At 37.2% G+C, this 25,873-nt stretch overlaps 1 protein-coding gene across 11 annotated transcripts in view; it reads left to right on the top strand.

Annotated features, from left to right (window-relative positions):
- DMD (dystrophin) overlaps positions 1–25,873 on the top strand; it is a 1,020,507-nt gene that overhangs the window by 741,072 nt on the left and 253,562 nt on the right. For all 11 annotated transcript variants that reach the window (XM_035114377.2, XM_035114375.2, XM_035114388.2 and 8 more), the window contains 2 exons: positions 13,126–13,337; positions 24,910–25,064. In XM_035114377.2, the coding sequence (XP_034970268.2) occupies positions 13,126–13,337; positions 24,910–25,064 (367 nt within the window). The remainder of the gene's footprint in view (positions 1–13,125; positions 13,338–24,909; positions 25,065–25,873) is intronic.

Raw genomic sequence — 25,873 nt, 5'->3', positions numbered from 1 at the left:
TGGATAGGTAATCGGTGCTGGCTTCTGCTATCTGTATTAATATGACTGAACATGCTGCACCTGTAGTTTGAAGTCAACACAGCTTGATTCCAGACTACAGCTGCCAGCTGCTGAGAGATTCATAAGAATTCACTTCTTGTCATTCGATAGTTCTGGAAGCTGCTTTGTTTCCTTTCCCCTTGGGCTGCTTTTCTGACCAAAATGACTCCCAACAGCTTTACTGTCCATGAAGTGAGGAGGTCCCCCCCCCCTGTTTTTTTTTTTTACAACACAAAAGTAGGTTTGTGGGTGGAGCATTTTGATGAACAAACTAACATAGGAGAAGTCATTGGCCTCCATTCAGTCATATACACAGCTCTACCTTGGCTGCATTTTCTTTCTTTTTTTAAGACTAGGAAACTTCTCACACATCTGTGAGTCTCTCAGCTAAGTTCTTAGTTCTATGCGTTGGTGCTATTAGAGCACTGAAAATTATGCAACTTATTTAAAAGATCATATTGAACAGAAATTAAGTTACTCTATTTTGTTGATTTTCTTGTAGTTAATATACTATCATCAAAAAGTGTGTGTTTTCAAAAGAAGTTAATGGCTGCATTTTATTTAGAATTGAAAATCCATACTGCTATAACTTTCTGCCACTCAGATTTAATGAAATATTCTCCAAGTATAGTATATGATTGTTGGAGGCCTTAGCTGATGAAAGTTCTACTTGAGTTAGCTATTATTCTTTGCCATGCATTGATTTCAAATCAGCACTCACAAGAGTAATCAGTCTACTTGAGAAGCATAATGAAATCATATGATAACTATGTGAGTGTGACATTTTTAAAGGAAAAAGCTACTACATTTATCTAAATGATACTATAATTTAGATTTGTGGGTTATTTTTCTTAATATGTAGCAAAGGTTATCACTGGAACTATTTATTAAACATGGAAAAAATTGCATAAATACACACTATTCGTCAGAACTGCATTCCCTATATGAGAGTGGTTGATCTCAGTCACAAAGTTCTACTGTACAAAACAAATCTTAGCAAACTGATATGATCTTCTACTCCTTTTGATATGGTCTGTTAATAAGGTTGATAAGGCCTGTAAGACCATTGCACATATTTGCTAAAAGCATAACCTGTGTAATTTCTCTCTGTTCTGGTTTCCCATAAGACCCCTGCGTGTATGTGAAATTGTGTCAAGTGGGGAGCACCTTCTAAACACCCCTTAAAACACCCTCTCTGCCACTCTCTCTCCAATTCATAACAAAAATAGTGTATCCAATCCACAACTAGAATTGAAGCTCTGAGACTGGCAGGAGGCTGGAGGATACACAGGAAACTAGCTGCTGTGCTACAGAACACACCAGCTGTGAGTTGAGGAGGCTGAGCAGCATAAACAAAGTCCTGCTGCACCTCCAAATAGACCTAGCGATATATTACTAGTGGCTGCTAAAAGAGCTTTGGCTCAAGTACACTGCAAAACATTTTAGGCTGTGTCTCAATCCAGACCAATATAGTAATAAAAATACTTTTATTGAAAAACTTGCTGTCTGACAGCTTTATAGCAAAATTTTCAACCTATCATTCACTTACACAAAAGGATATATGAAACCACCACTGTGAATTACAGCACTGCTGTTGATCATGGTATCTTAATGAAATAAGCATCACCACTGTCACAGTGCTATCCATATCTCTTTCTCACAGGTTTTGACAATTGAACACCAGAAAATATTTAAATGCAAGCATATATAACCTAAGAAACAAAGGAAACTTGGACTTTAGCTTAGAAGTAGTAATTCTGATAAATCTCCACTTCGTGTTAGATGAGAGAGAGAGAGAGAGAGAGAGAGAGAGAGAGAGAGAGAGAGAGAGAGAGAGAGAGAGAGAGACACTATATATGTATAAACTGGAAAGACTATACAGACTTTCAAATAAATGTGTTACCCCATACACTGCAAATAATTACAATTATTCAAGTTCAGTTGTGCTTCATAGGAAATATTGTCATTCTGATTTGATAGCTCTAATTGATTACGTACATAATGCTTTACACTAAAAAGCCTCAAAGCAATTTATGATATGTATATAATGCAATAAAACATTAAAACTAAAGTCATATTAAAATAGGACATAATATTATTAAAAATGCACACTAAAGCTAGATTGAGTAATTAATAACAGTATCATTCAAGCTGCACGTAAGTCTGGTTAACTAAAAGCATTTCTAACTAGCACTGAAATGTAAGTAAAGTTGGTGCTAGACCTGGGACATTCCAAAGATGTTGGGGTATTATGGAAAAGGACTATTCTCTGCTCACCACTCTCTGTACCTCTGGGCAGGTTCGCATGGGAAGAGGGTGATCCTTTAGGAATTGGGTTCCTGACCCATATAAGGCTTTAAATGTCAAATCAGCAATAAGCCTGGAAACTAATGGGAGGCCAATGCAGACAAGTCAGAACTGGTGTTGTATGCTCACATCTTGGCTGCTGCATTCTGTAACTGACTGGAGCTTTTGAACCATCTTCAAAGGCAGCCCCACAACTTACAGTAACCCAGGCTAGAGGTTATCAGAGCTGCTTATGCAAGATCTTACATGACCAACAATAACCTACCACTGATCAGCCAAGCAGGAGGAAGAAGCAGTGGGAGTCCAGACCCCTTTTAACAAATCTCAGCTGTTACCAGGTCAGTTACACGGCACAGGGAGAGGGAAAATGTACAACTTCTCTCCCCTTGATACACGCACACAGGTGCTGGACCATGGAGTCCGTCATCATGAGTATGTACACCAGGGGACGGAAGTTTATCCAGCTAAAGAAGAGTTACCCAATAGGGAAATGAGTATGTGAAGTATCTCTGATCGTATACAAAATCCAGCCAGTGAATGCACATTTCCCAAGGCTTGTTGGAAATTGTGCATAATGGCTGGAGAATATACAAATTCAGCTGAGATATGCACATTCACTTACATCTGGGATTTGGGAAAATTGCTTTCCAAATCAGAGGGTTATCCTAGCATCTCTTTCTATTGGAGAAATTAAATAGTGTCAGCACAATGAGCATGATAAATTCTAAAGTCACTGCTTTATGATAAACTCTATTGTCACATTGTTACTGATAATGTAGCCACTGTCACAGATATGTTATCTCAAACAGTACTTTCTTTATCTCATTCCAGCCTTCTTCCCATTAAGTGATGATCTGCGTTAAGAAATGCATCACAATTATGTGTGATTAAACTTCATAATAGCCATAGTTTATCAAGCAGTAAAAATTATGTAACTGTAAATATGAAATTGCTCTCATGATACCAATATGAACACAGACATATACGGTATACAGTGGTACCTCGCAAGACGAATGCCCTGCAAGACAAATTTTTCGCAAGACGAATGCGTCTTGCAAAAAAATTGTCTTGTGAATCGTGGTTTCCCATAGGAATGCATTGAAATTTAATTGATGCATTCCTATGGGCAAAAAAAAGAAATTTCAGTGCATTCCTATGGGAAACCGCAATTTGCAAGACAATTTTTTTGCAAAACGAATTGACTCACGGAATGAATTAAATTCGTCTTACGAGGCATCACTGTATTAATGCCGTGATCCAGAGTTTCCAAACTTTTCATGTTGGTTTTGTGACACAGTAATTAAGTTTTACTAGCAAACCGGAGGTTAAACTAACCCTTTTCCGACCCCAGGAGAAGCGCGGGTAGCGTTCACGCAACACACCTACACACTGCAGCTGACACACTAATGTGTTGTGACCCACAGTTTGGAAAGCTCTGTTGTAATCAATGAACTGGGTCAGGCTATGCTGCACTTTGTTATTGGAGGTGTATTAAGAAAATTCTCACTTACTGCATTACTTTTGAATCTGCTGTTCCTGCCCGACCCAATACAGGATCATTAATTTCCCTTCTTTGGGGTAACCTTAATGTCCAAAACTAAAATTATTTTGTTTTATTCTAGACATTGTTGTATTCTAGACTGGAGCCCATCCAATAAGGACTAGCCAAGCACACCAAGAGTCAAGAATGGGATGTATGTAGTCAGGACAAGGACCAACTCACTTTGAGGTTTGTTAGAAGGGTGGGCTAGATTTAAAAGCTGAGAGTTTAGACTATCACTCCAGCAATAGTAAGAAACTAATGGTGAGCTTCAACTTCTTTTTTAAAAGAAAGGAAAATTTCTGTAAACTGTTTTAGGACAACCACTTCATGTCAAAACATTTAATAATACAGTTGTACATTGGATCTCAAATGCCTTGTGACTCGAACGTTTTGGTTCACGAACACTGCAAATGTTCTTTGGAACCCGAATGTCCGATGTGGCTTCTGCAGCTTCCGATTGAGTGCAGGAAGCTTCTTGTACCCAATCGGAAGCCGCACTTTGGTTGTCGGATGTTTTTGGAAGTTGAACAGACTTCCAGAACGGATTCCATTCGACAACCAAGGTACAACTGTAAAAACAAAATATGTAGTTATATGTTTTACCTTTTTATTCACAAATCCAGGGGTCATTCTCATTTTACATTATTGTGGTGCCCATTTTAAAGATGATGGTTGAAAGCAATTTAAGTGACTAATCAGGAATCAGAATTGATGGGCCCTAATCCATACTGAACACACTATCTGTTGTAAAACATTTACTTTTCATATAAAAGGTGCATGTTAAAGTTAGCAGAAGCTAATCTCAATGTTATGACAAGTGAGGAAATATTTCAGCTCTGCAGTCAGTCCTTTAAAGGGCAAAGCTTATTCTAGTTTGCCAAAGAGATTTGTCTTGTGATGTAAATATTTCCATGTTGTGAGTGATAAACAGTACCAGGTGTCATCTCTGACATGTTCTCCATCACTTTGCTCTCATAGGTGCATTCTAAACATTCTAAACTGCGTTTTTTTTAATGTGAATTGTTGTACATTAAAAATTGCTTATTAAATCTTAAATGATAAAACCATTAATTTCCTAAAGATCAGATTTTGCAAAGGCAGGCACATCTTAACAGTGCCTGATCCTGTAAATTTGTATGCCATCAAAGGATGGCATACGAATGATGACTTTTGAGAGAGTATTTTGAGAGATGTTTTAAATGGTTTTATAACTCTCTCTCTCTCTCTCTCTCTCTCTCTCTCTCTCTCTCTCTCTCTCTCTCTCTCTCTGCGTGCTGTGCGTGCGTGCATGCGTGATTTATTTAGCAAAAGAAATGTATGTGAGGCTTTTCTAACTTTCCAAAGTGACATAAAAGATAATTCGTTTTTCTGTCCTCTCTGCTGAAAGACTATCATCCGAGATTGTTTACCTAAAAAGGGATAGCCAACATGCTGCTTTGCAGATGTTTGAGGCTACAACTACCATAAGTCCCAGCCAGCATCAGCAATGGTCATGGCTAATGAGAGTTCTTTTTCACAACATCTGGATAGTGCCCCATTGCTTGCTTACTATAATGACTCTCATAGCAGAATTCTAAGAACATGAACAATATTTAAGATTATGCAGTTTTTATTATATTTTGCACATCATCTTGGAAAGCAATTAATAAACAACTATATACACAGAAAATATTCTATGTGCATCTCTCTAGTCTTCACAGGTTACCTGTGAAAAACCCAGTTTGAGGGTTAGCTGTGGAATCTTGTATTACTAATCTAGGAAAGCAAGAGGAAATATATGGCCTTTGTATGTTTTCAGATAACACTTAAGGGCTGCTTCAAATGTCATAGAATGCCTTTATTTTTATTCATTTGATATGTTGTGAGCCAGTTTGTGTACACTTGTCTGGGGAAACGGCATAGAAATAAGCAGACAATGATGATGACAATGAAACATGATAGTCTACAGAAGCTGGATGCCATTTTTTAGTCTTCATGTTTTATGCATGAGAATTTTGCCATATTTGAAGTAGTCATAAGATTTTCACCTTAGTAAGATCCAAGAGACAAGGAAAACCTTTATAAGTTTTTCTGAAAGTACCAGAACAAGAGAAAAAGATGAGGAAGACAGTAGCTGGAATACATTATTCATTCTTATTAGCAGATATGCTGCTAGAACTATCAGGAAATACAGTGTAAATACGAATGTGTGGCAGCCAGCAATGGAGGTTGTAGCACTGAAAAATCCAAAATTGTTGGCTTTATGCTTCATTAAGTAGGTAATGTATTTCACACATTTCTAGCTTTAAACTTCAAAGCTGACCATAATATTTTTGCATCAGTAAGTATAAAAGTGTTTTAAGTGCCTCAGTAGAGTTGCTTTATTTTAATAATGCTAATAACATTCTGTTTATGTTCAGAGAAAATGGAACGCCATTTTATTATTTCCATGTCCCATTTCTAAATGCACTACTGGAGAAAGATTCCCTTTAAATATGTTTTGTTGGAATGATTATTAAAAGCTCCTTCATCCATGAACAGCAGCTAAATTCCTAATTAGAAACTCTGTTCCCTCAAACAGCTTGTTTAAGAATTCAGTCAAAGTTCAAGCATAAGTGTGAGCGGAACACTGGACTAAGAATAAATAATTACATACATCATCACCTTTAGTTAATAACCACAGGATGAAGAATGGGCAAAAATTAATGAGTTGTTTCCTTAACATTCTTCAAAATATTTTGAGAAGGGGAAGATTACGTAGATCTTGCAATACTTTGCTGATCTTTGCTGTTTAATTCAGCTACAGTTCTTTACTTGATGTGCTAGATTAATCTAAAACCTAAATATGTTGGTAAGACTCTCTACAGCTACTTTAGAATACTCATGGGTTTCTGAAGGACTCCTTGGGGGATTTCATTTTTTCAACTATAAGGTGCCTGTGCTATATAAAGAGCAAAAATGTAAGGCATCACCGATGAGTAGAGAAAACCACCTACCAGGTGGCCCAGTGTGAGAAAAAGCAAAAAAAAAAAAAGTATTATTATTTAGTGAAAGAATTTAATAAATCAAAAGCCTTGAGAAAGGTTTTTAAAAAGCATAGTTGGCACACAGCATTCTTCTTAACAAACTGTTTCTTAACACCAAATGAGGGCCTGTGCTCTCACCGGAGTAGAAAAATCCCACAAGTTCTAAACCATCTTAGACCCACAAGGATTGAACTTTATTTTGTGCTTAAACAATACTTACAATTGAGCTTAACTGGATATAAAGAAATACCAATTTCTTTTTGAAACAAGTATCTTAAGCCTTATGAAGCATCCTGCGGTCAACTATGTCATTTATTCATTTATTTTATTAAATTTATATTTCACTAGTTACAGTCTCTTTTAAAACAAAACAAAAATGGCTTTTTGTGAATGGCATTTAAAAACCCCATAAGATTTTCTGGTTGCTAAGAATGAGAAAATGTTTCCACTTTAGAATGTGAAGCATACTTAATATACTTGCAAAGGAGTTGAAAATTGAAAAGTTGTGGTAAATGGAAGAAATATTGAGGGCAAAATTCACATTAAAAGGATTAATGCCGATAAATTTGAAACAGAGTTAATGTACTTCTGGCCCAAATGATGGCAGAATGATATGCAGGTTATGCACCACAAACTGTTTTTTACATTTTTCTTTTATAGTTATCTGAAATGTTATACCTCTTGATAAATGTGCATACAGTATATTTGAATATTGCCAACTGTAATAATATTTATATAGTGCACTTCTAGGTTGGTATTAAAACCAAATTTAAAATCCCATTTTAAACTAGAAACATAGAAAGGAAAGCAACAGTTTAATATCCTTACAACTATAAGTAATAAATTACATTTTGTATTACAGAATGGAACATGAAAAGAATAAAACACCTCCTTTTCTGCTCATTTTATACAGTAGTGTTCTCCCTCCATTTTCATTCTTTGTATCTAAAAAAGTTAGTGTTACAAGGCTGTAACAAGGAGAGCTTGTTGGGATAAATAAACAACCCCCCCCCATCACAAAAAAACAGTAAAACTTGCAGAAGATATGTGCAAAGGATAACTTGTTATCTTTTACCCTAAGCAATACTAAGAGCCATATCTTGGGCTGACAGCTTTCCAAGAGTCAATTGGCTGGACTGTTTTTTCAAACATAGGCTGGTGGTTGTTAGTGCTTTTTACCAACTTTGATTGTGGCGACTGCTGTTCCTGGATTGGGATAGTTTGAATATTTCATTGGTAACCTCACCAATGCACTCTCCTTGGGGCTACCCTTGGGATTGGTCCAGAAGCTTCAAGTTTGCAGAATGCAGGTTGCAGAAACTAGGTTGCTTGTGGGGACAAATTACAGCCAGCATTTAACACCCTGCTTGTGGGATTTGCACTGGCTGCCAATATGCTGCTGGTCCAAGTTCAATGTGTTGGTACATATAAGGCCCTCTATAGCTCAGGACCAAGTTACTTGAGAAGACTGCCTTATCCCTTTTATGCCCAGTAGATTTCTGTGGTCTGTGAAGGAGTTTCTCCTGTAAGTTCCACAGATCTCATGTTTTGCAGTAACTCTGAGAAAGACTTTTAGTGTGGCTGATCCTGTTTTGTGGAATAGCATTACTGTTGAGATATGACAGTCACCCACTATCTGCTTTTTCTAGGAAACATCAAAGACATGGTGTGTGTGTGTGTGTGTGTGTGTGTGTGTGTGTGTGTGTGTGTGTTGTTTTTGCCTTTTTCATTGTACATTGCCTTGAGGTGATTGATCACATCACATCTAATAAATTAACAACAATAATAGTAGTAACAACAATTTGATATTTTGCTTGGGTTCTTTCCTTGTGGAACTCAGGTGAATATTGGAGAAGGAAGTTAGCCCAAAATTGTGGCTAGATCAGAGTGGCATAATTGATAGTATTAATTAAGGTGTTAGAATATTTTTAAGTAATAACATCTGCCATGACACAAGCACCACTAGCTATAGCTCCACTTTCAAATAATATTCATTTACCCTTTAGATCTAACCTATTACAGTAAATGTGTTGATTGATTTTGCTCATAAATCCATTTTGCTCGAGAAAGAATAGTGCGGATAGTTGGCATCGGTCTTTTCATTTTACCTGTGAATAGAATTGTATTTAGCTTATCCATAAATGAACTATGGCAAAACAGAAACATGATAAAAATAGGGCTCAAAGTTAGTGGCTTTACTTGCTGATCTTGTCCTTTTCTGACTGCTGAATCAATGGTAAACATGTTGCAACACAGTTATCCAATGTTTGGCTTTTAAATGTAATTTGCTCCAGTGTCAGTACTTCCTGACTAAACTGATGAGGCACCTCAGGAGGATGCAAAATAAATTGAATAGCAACTTTGAAATTGGCAAACCTCCTCGACTAAAGTGAATCTGAATGTGCTAGTAGCTGGAGCAGTTCCAGTCTTTGGACCTGTGGCATTACAGCAAATTTGGCCTTAAAATCTAAAACTTTATAAAAGTATATAGGTGTGATGCTATTACTGAGCAGATCCTATCACTATGTCTTTAATTATTTTATTAACTCTCCTTAGCGTTCATACAAACAAGAATAGAATCAGCTTGGAGGAACGTGGGGAGGAAGAGGGTGGGGAGCTGGAAAACACCTCCTGGTTGCATTAGAATTGAAGTCTATACCCAGTGACTTTAGCATCCCATTTGAGTTATACATATGGGTCATTATAGAGTGCCCAGATGTTCTCACAAGCTCTTTTGTGTTGCTGCCAATGATATTGTTCATATTGTTGCTTGTAAATGAATATGATCACAGCTGCTTTGTTTGTTTGTTATTTTCACCCTGCCCTTCCTTCAAGGAGGTCATAGAGACTTGCAAGTATCATCCCCCAGACTCATTTTATCCTTACAACCTGTGGGGTTAGGCTGAGACAGTGGCCCAAGGTAACCCAGTGAGTTTCATGGCTAAATGCAGATTTCAACATGGATCTCCCTGTTCTTTCTTCACCGCTCTAACTGTAAACCACACTGGCTATAATGCCACAACTCAGTGGCTCAAATCATTACTCATCTCATCTATCCCATTGGACTGTATTACCTTCAGTTTTCATGAGGAACGCTTTATCTGGAAAAGAGTAAGAAAGACACTATTAATATCCTGTTTCCTTTTCTAAAGCTAGAAAGAATCCTTTCTGGAGCAGTGGATTTGTACAGTTGGCACCTTTTTATTCTTGACTTTTTCAGAGTTCTGTATAACGTCCATAGGAATGAGCTCTTCATGCTCTCAAATAAGGGTCACTGGCTAGGGAAAGAACTCATTTTTCCCTCCACTGAATACCATATGTTCATTGTAATGTTTGAGGTTTTATGAGGCTAAGCCATAACCCTAGCCAGGGCTCTAAGTCGGGCTGCAAAATTTCTTCTCTACCATTTTCCTGCTATTGAGCTCACATCCATAGAAAATGTTTTAAAGCAATGTTCTTTTTTTTCACAAACTGCTTGCCCTCTAATAGTGGAGGTCAGGCAAGCAAGGGAAATGTTTCATAAACTGATAAATCCCTTCACACAAAACTCAGCTTTGTGAATAAGGTGTTAGGAATACTTAAACAGCCATCTTCAAAGAAACGCTTAAAATGACTGCTAATAAACGATTAAAAAATTGCAGACTATTTTGCTTACAAAATAGTTAAGGATGGAAGATGAATAGATAGAGAACCAATTTTGATCAGGTGTAAGGAATAACTTTATTTTCTAGTGCACTAACTAATGTTAAGTATATTCTTTCTACACTTAGTTGAAAAGGATTGTCTTTTCTATTTCAACAGCTATTCTCAGTTTCCATATTAAAAGGAAGTAACAGTTTTGTGTAAAAATAATGTAATGAATAGATGTTATATGTGTGATACTTTTGGGTTACTTGGTAATAAATCAGTGGTGCCTGAATTATATAAATATCTCATTTATGTCTTCTCTGACCCTGATGCTGGGAAAGATTGAGGGCACTAGGAGAAGGGGACAACAGAGGATGAGATGGTTGGACAATGTTCTCGAAGCTACGAACATGAGTTTGACCAAACTGCGGGAGGCAGTGCAAGACAGGAGTGCCTTGCGTGCTATAGTCCATGGGGTCACGAAGAGTCGGACATGACTAAACGACTAAACAACAACAACAACAACTCTTCTCTAATGAACGTTTCCTGTTGGTGTTTTATTTGTCATGCAGTATTTAAGTAGTGGAGAACTTGATCGGAGTGGTCAGATAATCCCCCCCAAAAAAAATTATTTCATTTTTCTGAGCCAACTGGGAAAGGCAGCATACTAACCTGAGATGCTTTGTATATTGTAAATCATTACAGTGAGTGTGTGCCCATATTGTGGTCTTCATTGTGCAAGTCCTACATAGATAATATTGATTTTTTTGTTATGGTATTCAGTAATGCATACAACATGAACCTAACCAATTACAGCATAGCAACTCCAATATGTACATATATTAACATCTTGAGACATATGGAACCTGGGCTGAAGCTTTGCTTCTCTACTTTGTGAACAGGGAAATGCTTGTCATAGAGAAATCTGTATTTACAAATGAACACCTCTCCATTGTTTGAAAGAGTAAGATCTCCTTGCTCAAGAGACCTGTAATTTGTACTGATTTCATGTACCATAACAGTTCCATAGCACAGCTGTATCATACAAAAAATATGCAGTTGTGTTATATATTCAGTTTATTTATTGAATATAAGTCAAAGTTGTGTTCACAAGAGATTGGAAAAGGACTAGATGTTTTATCCCTAGTTGGGATAATATATTTGTTTGTTATAAAAGATTTATATCCTATCTTTCATTTCAATAAGGCTTCAATACATTAACACAATATATTGTCAGAAATTAAGACATTCACATAATTTTTCAGTCTAAATGGCCAATTCTGATTAATTCTGACCATACTGCCATTGCTTGAGATAATCCTTAGATCCTTAGCTTTCTGGGAAAGGGCTAATGAAATCAATGTCATTTGTACAGTTGGTTATATACCTGTTTCCCCTATTTTAATACGTAGTCATAAAATAAGCCATAGCAGGATTTTTAAGCATTCAAGGAATATAAGCCATACCCCGAAAATAAGACATAGTGATAGGCGCAGCAGCAATGCCAGCCACGGGAGGAGGAGGAGGAGGGGAAAAATAAGACGTCCCCTGAAAATAAGCCAAAGTGGGTTTTGTTTTTTTAAAAGGAAAAATAAATATAAGACGGTGTCTTATTTTCAGAAAAACACAGTAGTTGGTTATACAGTAGCCTACATTTCCGAGCACAATTGAAAGTGTTGGTGCTGACCTTTAAAGCCCTGAATGGCCTCGGTCCAGTATACCTAAAGGAGCGTCTCCACCCCCATCATTCTGCCCGGACACTGGGGTCTAGCGCCGGGGGCCTTCTGGTGGTTTCCTCACTCCGAGAAGCCAAGTTACAGGGAACCAGACAGAGGGCCTTCTTGGTAGTGGCACCCGCCCTGTGGAACGCCCTCCCACCAGATGTCAAAGAGAAAAACATCTACCAGACTTTTAGAAGACATCTGAAGGCAGCCCTGTTTAGGGAAGTTTTTAATGTGTGATATTTTAATGTATATTTTAATTTCTGTTGGAAGAGTGGCTGGAGAAACCCAGCCGGATGGGCGGGGTACAAATAATAAATTATTATTTATTAATTTATTATAGTGAAATCTATTTAGAGTCTATGCATTACTATATTATGCAATTACATATTTTAACAAGATTTATTGGTGACAATCCATAAAAAGTGCCAGACTGAAGGAGACATCAAACCATCTTATGTAGCCTTGTAAATAAGTACACATAATTTACTAGCCTGATTTTTTTCACTAGCCCAATAAGATGCTATTAGGCTACATATTTCTGCTGGTTGAACATTAAAGGAAATTTTAAAGGAAACTCTGTAGCCAGGAAATGTAGGCAACTGGTCCCTAAGCAAGCTACTGTTGTCTTTTCTTTTCTTTTTCTTTTTCAAAAAGCTTTTTGTCAAGTGGACAGGCAAAGGAGGAATTGTACAATCTGTCCCTCTTCTGCCCAAATGCTTGGTCCCCCCTCCCCCCGGTCATAGAGGAGGGGGACTTCTGGATATTGCCAACAGAAGGCTCTTGATCTCCTTCTCATCACCTTACTGAAATCAGAAATAGCATTGCTGTTGGGTTTTACCTGTAAGGATTAATGTTTTGGTTTCCCCTTGTATATCATCAGTTGAAAAGATACAGAACCAGTGGGATGAAGTTCAGGGGCACCTTCAGAACCGAAGACAGCAATTACATGAAATGTTGAAAGATTCAACACAGTGGTTGGAAGCCAAGCAAGAAGCTGAGCAGGTTCTGGAATGTGCGAAAGCCAGGCTTGAGTCATGGAAGGAGATTTCTTACACTGTAGAAGGACTAAAGAAGCAGAACGCAGAACTCAAGGTACTAAATGAAAAAATGAATGAAGAACTATTCTTTCTTTTTTAATGCTCAGAAATGGCTTCTGATTTCCACATAAGCAATTTAAGTTTGTGTTAATAGTTGAATCATAGCCTTTTGTGCTTATTTTAATCTTTTATATGGAGAACTTGAGTGATAAATACAAGAATTAGTACTATGGATAATAGTAGATAGGGGAAAGATGATTATATTAGTGGAAAATAATTATAGTGGTGCTGTGGGTTAAACCACAGAGCCTAGGAGGGCTTGCCGATCAGAAAGTCGGCGGTTCGAATCCCCGTGATGGATGAGCTCCCGTTGTTCGGTCCCTGCTCCTGCCAACCTAGTAGTTCGAAAGCATGTCAAAGTGCAAGTAAATAAATAGGTACTGCTCCGGTGGGAAGGTAAACACCCGTTTCCGTGTGCTGCTCTGGTTCGCCAGAAGCAGCTTAGTCATGCTGGCCACATGACCCGGAAGCTGTACGCTGACTCCCTCGGCCAGTAAAGCGAGATGAGCGCCGCAACCCCAGAATCGTCCACAACTGGACCTAATGGTCAGGGGTTCCTTTACCTTTTTATATTATCATAGATTTTTAAAATTCTAATAATTAAGAAAAGATGCCAATTTTTCTATAAAATTTTATACTTCTTGGTTATCCTCTTTGGTAAGTAAGTTTGGTGATCAAAGCAATTTCCAAAACCTTCTGTATTCACTCCTTTAATGTTAAGGTCCACTTTTCTTTCCAGAGTTGTGTGATACATACTTTAGCACCTGTTAGTAGGCTAGTAGCAACATACAAGTCTTTCTCTCTTAGCTCTGTTTTCAGTAAACAAAGAAATGCAGATTTGAGATTTATTGATATGTGGTATCCCAAAATGCCTTGACTTACGTCAAGGATCCTGTTCCAAAAAAGTCACTTTGTACGCATCTCCAAAGTAATATCCTTTGGTGGGTTCCTTGTGCATCTACTCACACAGTGCCACCATGCAACAGCACAATGTTGCTTTATTAAACCAGTTATAAACAGGACTAACTCTGAGCCCAAGTTACAGAGAACTGAACTAGTAAAGGGCTGAAACACACACAACATAAATTCTACCTACTGAGCCATAGGAGCACCAATGGTTGCAGTACCCTTTAATAACCCTTTACACACCATAGATAACACCTAGAATATGTGGCTATTGTCCACTTTTGATTTCCTGCAACACCCAACAAAATTAATTCAGTCGATATATCCTGTTTGATTCGTGAGGAGAGAGGTACCATAGATATATGGATTTGAACAAATTTTCTTTCAGTCTCATTCATATTAATGTTCTCAGAACACATTTGAACAACCAAGACCATTCTGCCTATGCTATAGTAAGGTTGCAGTTTGCCTGATCCTTTTCCCATCTTTTATATATGGGTTGTAACTGACTATAACATTCCTCCAGACTGTTTCTTTTTATTATATTTATTTTTTGTAGTTGTATTATTTTATTATTTGTAGTTCAGGATATAATCACATATTAGACTGGATTCTTTCTCCATTGTAAATAGGTTTCTTCTTCACCTGGTTCAGCTGGCCAGTCGAAGCCACACTGTGATACCATGATACATATTTTACTGGCCACTTTTTTAGGGTGTCCCGTTGTGATTCTGTCATGTCACCAGGTTTTGTAACCCTATGCCACTCCTCAAATGTGTCATTTGTTAAAAAAAATTAAAAATTGCCACATAAACTTTGGCAGTGCCTTCAGAGGGTTGACCATAGGTCAATGCAGCCTTTAGCCCAAAATAGGTTAGCCATCCCTACCTTACCGAGTGTAGTCTGGTTAAGATCAGTGATATAGGAGGTGTGTGTGTGTGTGTGTGTGTGTGTGTGTGTGTGTGTGTGTGTGTAGATACTGAGAGATGAAGAGGGGGGCGGGAAATACACACTGATCTTTTTGAAGAAAATACCATTTTTCATTTGATTGTATGTATGTATGAATGAATGAATGATTAAGATGGGCAGTGGAAGTGGATAACAGCCTTCCAGTTCCATCCATATATTTGATGCAGTAGGTTTTTGTTGTTGTTGAAGCAGTGTGAATAGTTTCATTTTACACAATGTTCTTCATCAGTCAGATCTCCTATCACATAAAGACACATAAACTTCCTCATGATTCTGTTTTTTGAGCATCTTTAACTTTGTCCGGCATGTGTTGTGTGAACTACCACCTTCCCTTACTTCTTTGATATCACTTTACATTCTGTGATGCACTATGATGTTCAATTCCTCTGCCACCTTTGATTGCCTCTATCTTATCCAGGCAGTAGAACTGATTAGTACTATAGGCTGTATCAGTGAAGGCAAATGAAATACTAAAGTGATCTTGACAGGAGCAAAGGCTGGTTCTTCAATTGGAGGAGAGCATAAAAGAGGCAAGTTTCAAAATGGTGCTTAAAAATCCTGGGAATTTTAATAAAATAGCAAATTGCCCAGTGTGTTTCAGTGGAAACCTTCCTTTATGCACTGAAATAGCAAAGTAACAATATCAAATATTCACATTATCACTGGTGTTTATATATAGGATACATAATTATTATGTATAGTCAGGAAGATCATTTTAAATAAGACCTCTCCCTGCAATACTAAGGCTGCAATTCTATACACATTTTCTTAAAAATCACAGAAGATCATATCAGAAGATTCTTTATTTGCATCAGCCACTAGCCATAGCAATAAATTAAGATAAAATGTACTGAAGATAAAGGTAAAGGCTTAACTATACAAAATACATTTTGGAGGTTTACATCAATAATCGAATAATAGATCTTATTCTAATTGCCCCTGCTAATTTTTTTGCTGTTTTTGCTGTCACCTGGTTATATTGATCTGATAGAAAGAAGGACACAGTACCAATGGTTGAGTGACCTAGGCATGGACATCAGTAGAGCGGTAATAACCTCACTCCTCATATCTTTATACAGAGTGTAGGCCAGAAGCACATGAGCCACCGACTCAATCCTGCCATCACCACATGGATATAACTCTATTTCCAGTGGGAATTTTTGAAATTGATCCGGAAATCGTAGAATTATAGAATTGTAGAGTTAGAAGGGACCCCCAAGGTCCAAGCCCCTGTGTTGCAGGAATCTCAACTAAAGCATCCATGGCAGGTCGCCATTCAACTTCTGCCTAAAAACTTCAATGAGTCCACCACCTCCCATGGGAATCTGTTGCACTGTTGAACAGCTCTTATTGTCAGGAAGTTCATCCTGATGTTTAGTTGGATTCTCTTTTCTTTTAACTTGAAGTTATTGGTTCGAGTCCTTCCCTCCAGAGCTGGAGAAAACAAGCTTGCCAGTATCCTCCTTAAATAAGTCACAAGGAACTCATTGGGTGATACTCAATATCTTATGAGATTGTGGTTTTATTACTTTAATCCACTGGTATGACATTGGTATGTTAGCTGGGGATTTAAATGCAATATATAGCAGATTTGACTTTCAAGTTGCAAGATAGCATCTCAGGAGAAGAATAAGAAACTAGTCTAGTTGTTCTTTAAAAATATAGCCCAAGGTTGTATGAATTAGTTTCATTCAGCTTGTGGTTTCTGTATGCCTTTTAATTTGAAATGTACAACCCTCCTAAGTGCTAGGAGCTGGTTATTTCTTCTAAGAGGCCAACGTAGAGGTGGTTGTGGGGGGAAAGAAACTGGTCACCTTGGATTATGCCTACAACTCCTAAGTACCATAAGTACCATACATAGGTTTCTCATAGGTTTCAAAGAGGGAAAGAGAAAACTCCCAACATCTTACCTAATTCAATGAATATTGAATTTTGGTCTCTACTGCCAGCCTGCCGCCTCATGACTGTGTCATTTCTTGGTACTAACAGCTCTCGTCAATGTTGAACAGTTGTTTGTTTTTCTTGTTCTCATTCCCCTAAATTCAAATAAATTATCCTCTAGCTTGGCAACATTATTTTTATTTTCATCCTTCAAAAGAAAAATCTCCCTTTGTCTGCCTTGTGATTCTTATTGTGTCAAACCCTGCATAAAAGCCTCTCAGATGTGATGGCATTAGCAGTTTTGTGCTTGACTGAGCTAGACATATGTGAAATCAAGAGAACTCAAATCATACTGAACTCAGTTGATTTAGTTTTCTATTATAAGCTGGAATTTGAATGTATGGATCTAATAATAAATCAGGATTTCAAGACAAGTGCTTTCATGTTTTCTGTGTTATGATAAGCAGTTGTTGGCATTCTGTCCCTAATATATTATACAATGCAGAGGGAATTATTTTCACTGTGTTTGTCACTTTTAATAGAGTTTTTATTCCTTACTAGCTGTCTTTTGTGCATATGATGGCATGTAGAAAGAGGCTGCTGAGAGGGATTTTTTAAAAGACAATGTTGAAACTAATTTGCCTCCTCTGATATGACTTAATTTGTAAAAGGGATTATGAGGTCCATCGTTGACATCTGTTTTCAATGCTAGGTCTTAACCCAATAAAATGTCAAGTAAGAACAGAAAAGTGGCCTGGAGCAGGTGTAAAGTTCCTTTCCTTTACCCATTGAATAAACTAGAGAATCCAACATATCAAGGATTGTGCGGTGAGGCTTCCTGACAATTTTAGAATTTCTTTTCCTAGATATATACTAAACTGAGAGCTGCTGATTTTTGCATCAGTAATATCATTTATATTTGAAATTATACATTCTATTTTGTAGTAGGTGTCTGAAACTTTACATCTAATCTGATTTGGTATTACAGTTGAAAATTGATGACATTCATATTAAACGTGTTTTGCCAAATTTCAAGTATTTAAAGTGCCTTATGTGCTTTTTTGTTGTAATATTCACAACAACCCTGCAGTGTAGGCCAGTATTGCTGTACCATTGCTATACATAGGTTGGGAAAAAGTCATTAGTTCTTTTCTGATATTTGATGCATACCCTCCAACATTTCTCCGATGACAATAGGGACGTCCCATCCCATAATGATAATTTTACTATTTATACCCCACACATCTTTCTGGGTTCTCCCAGCCACTCTGGGCAGCTTCAAACATATATAAAAACACAATAAAACATTAAACATTTTTTTAAAAAATCCCTATACAGGATTGCCTTCAGACAGCTCAGGGGTTGTGATAACTCCATACCCTCCAACATTTCACCAATGAAAATATGGACATCCTAAGGAAAAGTGGGACATTTCGGGATAAAACAAGAAACTGGGATGGCTTCTCTAAATCAGGGATGTCCCTGGAAAATAGGGACACTTGGAGGGTCTGTTGATGTGAGTTCTCTTTCATACTGCATCTCTTCTTACATTAAAAAAAATATTTATATGGTAGTAGCAACAAAATATATTTGTGATTGGAAGATACGTATTTCAGCATAACAAACATCAATGACAAACAAGTTTTCATTTGCATGTCTCTGCCAACGATATGATTACAGTGGAACCTCGGTTTATGAACACCTCAGTTTATGAATTTTCGGTTTATGAACGCCGCGGACCCATCTGGAACGGATTAATTCACTTTCCATTACTTTTAATGGGAAAGTTCGCTTCAGTTTATGAACGCTTCAGTTTATGAACAGACTTCCGGAACCAATTACACCCATGTTTCAGTTTATGAACGCTTCAGTTTAAGTACTTCACGGACCCGTCTGGAACGGATTAATCCACTTTCCATTACTTTCAATGGAAAAGTTCGTTTCAGTTTATGAACGGTTACTTCGCGGACCGTCTGGAACAGATTAATCCACTTTCCATTACTTTCAATGGGAAAGTTCGCTTCAGTTTATGAACGCTTCAGTTTATGAACAGACTTCCGGAACCAATTGTGTTCATAAACCGAGGTACCACTGTATTCACATATTATGGACACATACACCTTTTCCTGACATTTGTTCTCCAACAGATAGGGAAATAAAGCCTGTGAAGCTTGTGAGAGAGGTAACTGAAGTAGCTACTGTTATTGCTATTGTTCTTCTCCCAGAGCAATTAACAGCCAAATTACAACATAGTAACAATATGTTACAAAGTATAGCAGACAAATCAGCATTAAATTATACAAATTCAAATGATGTCCCTCTTATTATGCTCCAAAGGCCTGTCTGAACAAATATGTATTGAGTTGCTATCTGTGTGCAATCAGTAAAACATCAATCTACTAAGGTTATTTGTTTGTTCAGCTTTCAAACCACCCTTCATGCAATCAGGATTTTCAGGACAGTTTACAAAATAGTAATTAAACCACCATCAATGAAAGCTATTTAAACAAGAAAAGAAAAAAACTATGGGAATTTAAAAATCAATATGCAGTATAAAAACAGCAGCAGTTAATATGTGCATTAAGACCTTGAGCAATCAATTTACAAGTAATTACAAGCTATTAAAACAACAGCATTAAGTATCATTAAAATAACAGCAGATATAACCATTATTAAAACGTAGTGCCATAAAATTACTCAAAATAGGCTAAAATAGGAAGGTAGGCTAAAACCACCACAGAGAAGGACCTGTTCTTGGTATTCAGCTAAAGACTCTTTCTGGTAGGCCAGAGAAACAAGGCCTCCAATACAGGGCTTAGCAACAAGTAGAGATTCTTTTCTATTTATTAAATGAAGAAATATCTGGACAGAACTTTGGCTTTGAGACATCCTGTATTGCTCTTGAATATGATTTTGGTATCTCTTATACATACATTATGTAAAAACTGTACAGTGGTAACTTGGTTTGCGAACGCAATCCGTTCCGCGGAGGCGTTCACTCGGCGAGGCATTTGCTCGCCGAAGGCACGCTTCTGCGTGTGCGCGAAGTGCCGATAAAGCGCTTCTGCGCACACACACGCTGCGCAGCTTGCGTCTGCACATCCGACGCCGCAGAACCCGGATGTAAACACTTCCGGGTCCACGGCGTTCGTAAACGTAGGCATTTGTAAACGGAGGTAGGCGTAAACCGAGGTTCCACTGTATTTAAAGAAATGGACACTTGGTGGAATATAAATGTCTTATTTTTATATTTGGTCTTTGGGAAGTTCTATATAATTGCATTCACAGTTCTGTGAGCTGGGAATCTCAGTTAAAGCATACATGATGGCCATCCAACCTCTGCTTGCACTCACTCCCAAACAATGACTTTTCTTCTTAGTTTATCTCTCTCATTTCTACTGTTGTTCTCTTCCCTGTACCATACCAGTATCTTCTAGCCACATTTGTTTACCACTGACCCTTTCACTACTTGACAGCAAGAAAATGACCGCCAGACAGGCATTTCCCTGCATGTATGACCAAATCACAGTGTGGGCCTTTGAACAGATTTCTGAAGGGCTGCTCTAGCCAACATTTTCTGTGCCCAGCCTGTGCATATACAGGAATGCCAGCCAGCTAGCCATGTTTTTTCCTCTGGCGGTGGCAGTGTTAGATGGTAGGAAAGTTGTGGTGGGAGGAAGATGTGAGGGACTTTTGGGGCTGCAAGCATTTTACAATTAATAATAATAATAATAATTTATTATTATTTGTACCCCGCCCATCTGGCTGTCTCCCCAGCCACTCTGGGTGGCTCCCAATCGAATATTAAAACAATACAGCATTAAAGAAAATTTCAGTATATATGATCAGAATGATGTACACATTCCCCCAATTCCTTAAGCTATTTAACAGTGAGCAAAGTTATGAAATGAGAGAGATAAACTAAAATATGTCACAATGAAATTAAAGTAATGGAACACTTTTTGAAAGAGAAATGGGAGCGAGAGAGGGAGAATGAAACCATGATTAATTAAGAGATAAATGGGGCCTGAAAGTAAAAAGAGAATGAGGAAAAAGAAGAGAAGAGGTATGTCATTAGTTTAATTATAAAAATTCATTATATGAAGTCATGTAAGACAGAAAATAATGGGACTCTAATAGGTTGACTGATAAAACACTCATTGCATCACTTTGGTCTCCATCTCTGTGAAAAGAAATGGAAGTGATGACTGAGGACTGTACCTCTTCAAAGTTACTGAAAAGATTAATTGTTTTCTGAGAGAGGGAACAAGAGAGAGACCTACATTCTGTGTTTTGTTTTGTTTTAATATTCTAACTGATACTGGTGTTTAGTAATGTCAGGATTTTAATAGATATAAGTATTGAAGTTAATGGTGAGAAGCAACACTTTTTTAATAGTCCTGTAATGCATTTGTCAGGCGGCCTATTAAATAGTATTCTTCAGACAGGATTACAAGGTCATTAAAATTCAAGCAGCACTGGGAAAAGTACACATTTCCTGAGTGAAACTTTATAGGCCATTACTTCATTGTGTTCTACCAATAAAACAAATAGCATGTGTTGATCCTGTTAAATTAGCTCGCTTCTTTTAAACAAAGATGTTGGTTTAAAAATAAACATGTAGAAAGCCGTATGAGTGAATGACAAGTACTGTGTCATTCTATTAGTAGGACTGTGGACACTTTACATTTCTTTCAATATCCATTTTTGGATCCTGGCAGTGATCAAAATTCCAAGGATTGGCATGGCCATAAGTCAGACTGAATCAGACTTCATTCATTCATTCATTCATTCATTCATTCCGCCCTTTACCCTAAGGTGTCATGCACATTTCAACATCAGGCAGCCTAATAAAATACAATCAGTTGACACAAAATTAAATCACTAAGCATCTAAAACCAGTATCAACAATCACTGCGACAATGATATATTTTTTTAAAAAAATCTGTGATTCATTATGAGCATAACGAATAACAAGGAATAAAGGGGCAACATGAAAAGTAACATTTTAAAGCAGTTCGTACTAAACCACAGAGCCTAGGGTGGTTTGAATCCCCGGGACGGGGTGAACTCCCGTTGTTCGGTCCCAGCTCCTGCCCACCAAGCAGTTCAAAAGCACTTCAAGTGCAAGTAGATAAATAGGTACCGCTCCGGCGGGAAGGTAAACAGTGTTTCGGTGCGCTGCCCTAGTTCTGCTGGCCACATGACCCAGAAGGTGTCTGCAGACAAATGCAGGCTCCCTCGGCCTATAGAGCGAGATGACCACGCAACCCCAGTCATCCACGACTGGACCTAACAGACAGGGGTACCTTTACCTTTTACTATGCTTTACTATGCTTAAGTTAAGTATTGGTGTGGAGAAACATAATTTGAGTATTGGGGACATAGAAGCAGCCCGTAAAAGCACTCAAGATTGCAGTGGTTCTTTCATACTATCAGGACAGTCACTGCTGCTCATGTATACAAAAAGTATTGTGTGAACCACCCCTAAATTATGCATCTTTTCTATTATGCAGATATTCCTCAAACCTTGCTTGTTTGTAAGGGAAGCTTCATGGGCTGTTGTAGGAGGTTGCTGACCCACACTGCTCCATTGTTTTTCTGTACCTTTGGAACTTTTCTCCCCCAGAAATACACTACAAAAACATTGCAGTAATTATATTCAGGCTTTTCATTTATCTACTTGATGTTCAGTCTGCTTTGTGTCACAGATGAATATTCAAAGAATTTCTTTATTCTCATTAATTAATTCAATGCTGTTAGCCAACTCAAAATCAGTTCTTTAGTGCAGAGATAAGTAAGAGAAAATAAAACTGATTTTCACAAAGGGGAGCAAACACATATTGTTCAAAGAATTTTGGTACAATAATTATATTATTACTTTTTCTATTATGGCTTTTACTTTGTACAACTATTTACTCAAGACTTTTTAACACATTGGAACTGAGGACAGATGTTTCCTAATGTTCTCCTGCAGACTGGGACAGTGAGGTTTCATAGCTATATTATTTATACCTACATTTAAAAGCTTTCTATATGCTCTAGGGAGAAAGTAGGAAATTCCAATAAATTATATTTTTTTATCAGTACTATATTATCCCTGTATATGCATGTTCAGTACTATTCCAGTAGGTGGCACTCATTACATAACCTAATGATCAAACAATAAAGGAAAATATGAAATATATTTATTATTTTTTCTACTCTGCATTTGTCCTATTTCCCTATATGGGTCACTAGCACATGCATAAATACAGTGGTACCTTGGGATACAAACGCTTCAGGTTACAAATGCTTCAGGTTACAAACTCCACTAACCCAGAAATAGTACCACAGGTTAAGAACTTTGCTTCAGGATGAGAACAGAAATTGTGCTCCGGAGGCGTGGTGGCAGCAGGAGCCCCCATTAGCTATAGTGGTGCTTCAGGTTAAGAACAGTTTCAGGTTAAGAACGGACCTCCGGAATAAAGTAAGTTCTTAACCAGAGGCACCACTGTATAGAATGCAAAATATTTAAATCACCCATTTATTTTTAGGAGAGAAAAAACCATATAGGAGACTATATATATATATATATATATATATATATATATATATATATATATATATATATATATATATATATACACACACACACACACACACACACACACACACTGTTATGTATATATTTACACTACAGACAATACCAAACTTGACCTTATATAGTCATATACTGCCAAACTTGGGTGAGAAAACAGGCTGAGCAGGAGGAATTGTGATTGGACAAACAACTGGCAGGGAATGAGTAAAGCTTCCTCTTTCTTTCTTTCTTTCTTTCTTTCTTTCTTTCTTTCTTTCTTTCTTTCTTTCCCCAATCTTCAGCTCAAGATTCCTATGAGTGCTTCCCCCCCCCAGGGGGGGGTAAAAAAAACAATTTCAGAACTACATGTAATGCACAGCTTGGTCCTCAAACTGGTTGAAATGTCATTTGTGTTCCTCAGGAAACCAGAGAACTGTAGTTTTGTGACAAGAATGTGGGTTTTATTTTGTATCATAAAATTGTTAGCACCACCAGACTGCAGTTTCCAGAATTATTCTGGGGAAACCATGAATGACAATTAAAATACAGCTTGGCATATTCATACCTTGAATTTTCTTGAACAGCTCTCTTACACTCTTGTTATTAGATTTATAATCTTCCATCTCATAACAAAACAATTCTAGATACCCTAAAACCAGATTTTACCTAAAGAGTTTTAAAGTTACAATTGAATGAATGGATCTCCCCCAATCCTAAGGACTTCTAATTCATAGATATAAATATAGATATAGAAATACTGTAGATAAAGGTATAGGACCTATTCACATTATCCTGACACAACCCCATCCCTAATACAAGACAATAGAATGAAAGAACATCACCCCAATCTCCCTCCCTCCCTGTCTCTCCCCCCTCTCTTTCCCCTCAGTTGAACTTGTACTTCTTTATGCTTATTTGTCTGTTTCATAGCACAATAAAATCTTAATTAAAACTAATTTAAAACAACAACAACAACAACAACAACAACAACAACAACACAGCAACAACAGCAACAACAGCAACAGCAACAACAGCAACACTGCATGAAACAGCATACTGTATTTTGTTGAAGTGAATTTAGGGATATTATTTACCCAGAAACTTCATGTATTTAACTAGCAAATATGTTTTAAGTATTACCTGAACTTGGAAAGGTTATAAATGTTCCTCAATAGTGTGTAACATGTATTATATGCATTTGCAGTTTGATAATATTTCAGACAAAACTTGTTTTCTGCTCTTCTTCCAGCAATTTGCAAAAGAGCTACGGCAGTGGCATATAAATGTGGATGTGGCAAATGATTTGGCACTTAAGCTTCTCCGGGATTATTCAACTGATGACACCAGAAAAGTAGAACTGATGACTAATAACATTAATGATGCTTGGGCCACCATTAATAAGAGGTAGGACACAACTTCTAGTATTGTCATTCTTGTAAAACATAACAAAGTAGTTGGATACTTTTCTTAAGAAAGTAGCAATAGTGAAATACTTAACAGGTAAGGAGGAAACAGTTCTCAATTTATTGCTGTTTTTTCCTGAAACTGTTTCCAATTACCGGTATGTGACTGGGGAGGCTCTCTTTCGAGGGGGGGGGGCGTTAATTGTTGAGAATGTGTTTTTATCAGCTGTTTTGCTTATTGTTGTTATTTAAGTATATAATTAAGCATTTTCTGTGAGTGTTTGAGTTCCTGTGTGTGTTTGAGTTTCTGCTAATCTTTTATATTGTTGTATCTATCTGTAACTCAAACCTGTCTGCCAGGTTTCCTGCTTTCTATCATTATGCTTGCTAGGAAACCCCATCTAGAGCAATTATATTATTTGTGCTACACTGCCCTAAGAACTTTGTTCAGTTATTATCAATGCTGTATACTAAGTATGGAAATTATACTCTTGTTCTGTTGAAGTGTGGTTCAGGTAAGGTTAGAAGATGAAGCTTTATCAGGTCCCCATATGAAAAATCTATAAGTAATAATTCTTCCTAGATTAGGTTCTTGATTAAAACTTTCTTTGTTCTTTTTAGTAGTCTCTCATCATTTATTTCGAAACCTGCTCAATTCCAAAAGCTATTTTAGAGCCTTCCTCTAAACTATGAATCACCCATTATAAAATCTATATGAAAATTCATAGAATAAAATTAGTTTTATTAATGCAATAAAATTCAGATTCATTGTTTCATATTGTTGTACACTCAATGAGATGCATAAAAATT

The sequence above is a fragment of the Zootoca vivipara genome, chromosome 4, assembly GCF_963506605.1.
Source record: "Zootoca vivipara chromosome 4, rZooViv1.1, whole genome shotgun sequence".
In the NCBI taxonomy this organism is placed as follows: domain Eukaryota; kingdom Metazoa; phylum Chordata; class Lepidosauria; order Squamata; family Lacertidae; genus Zootoca; species Zootoca vivipara.
This window is presented reverse-complemented; position numbering and strand designations above follow the sequence as displayed.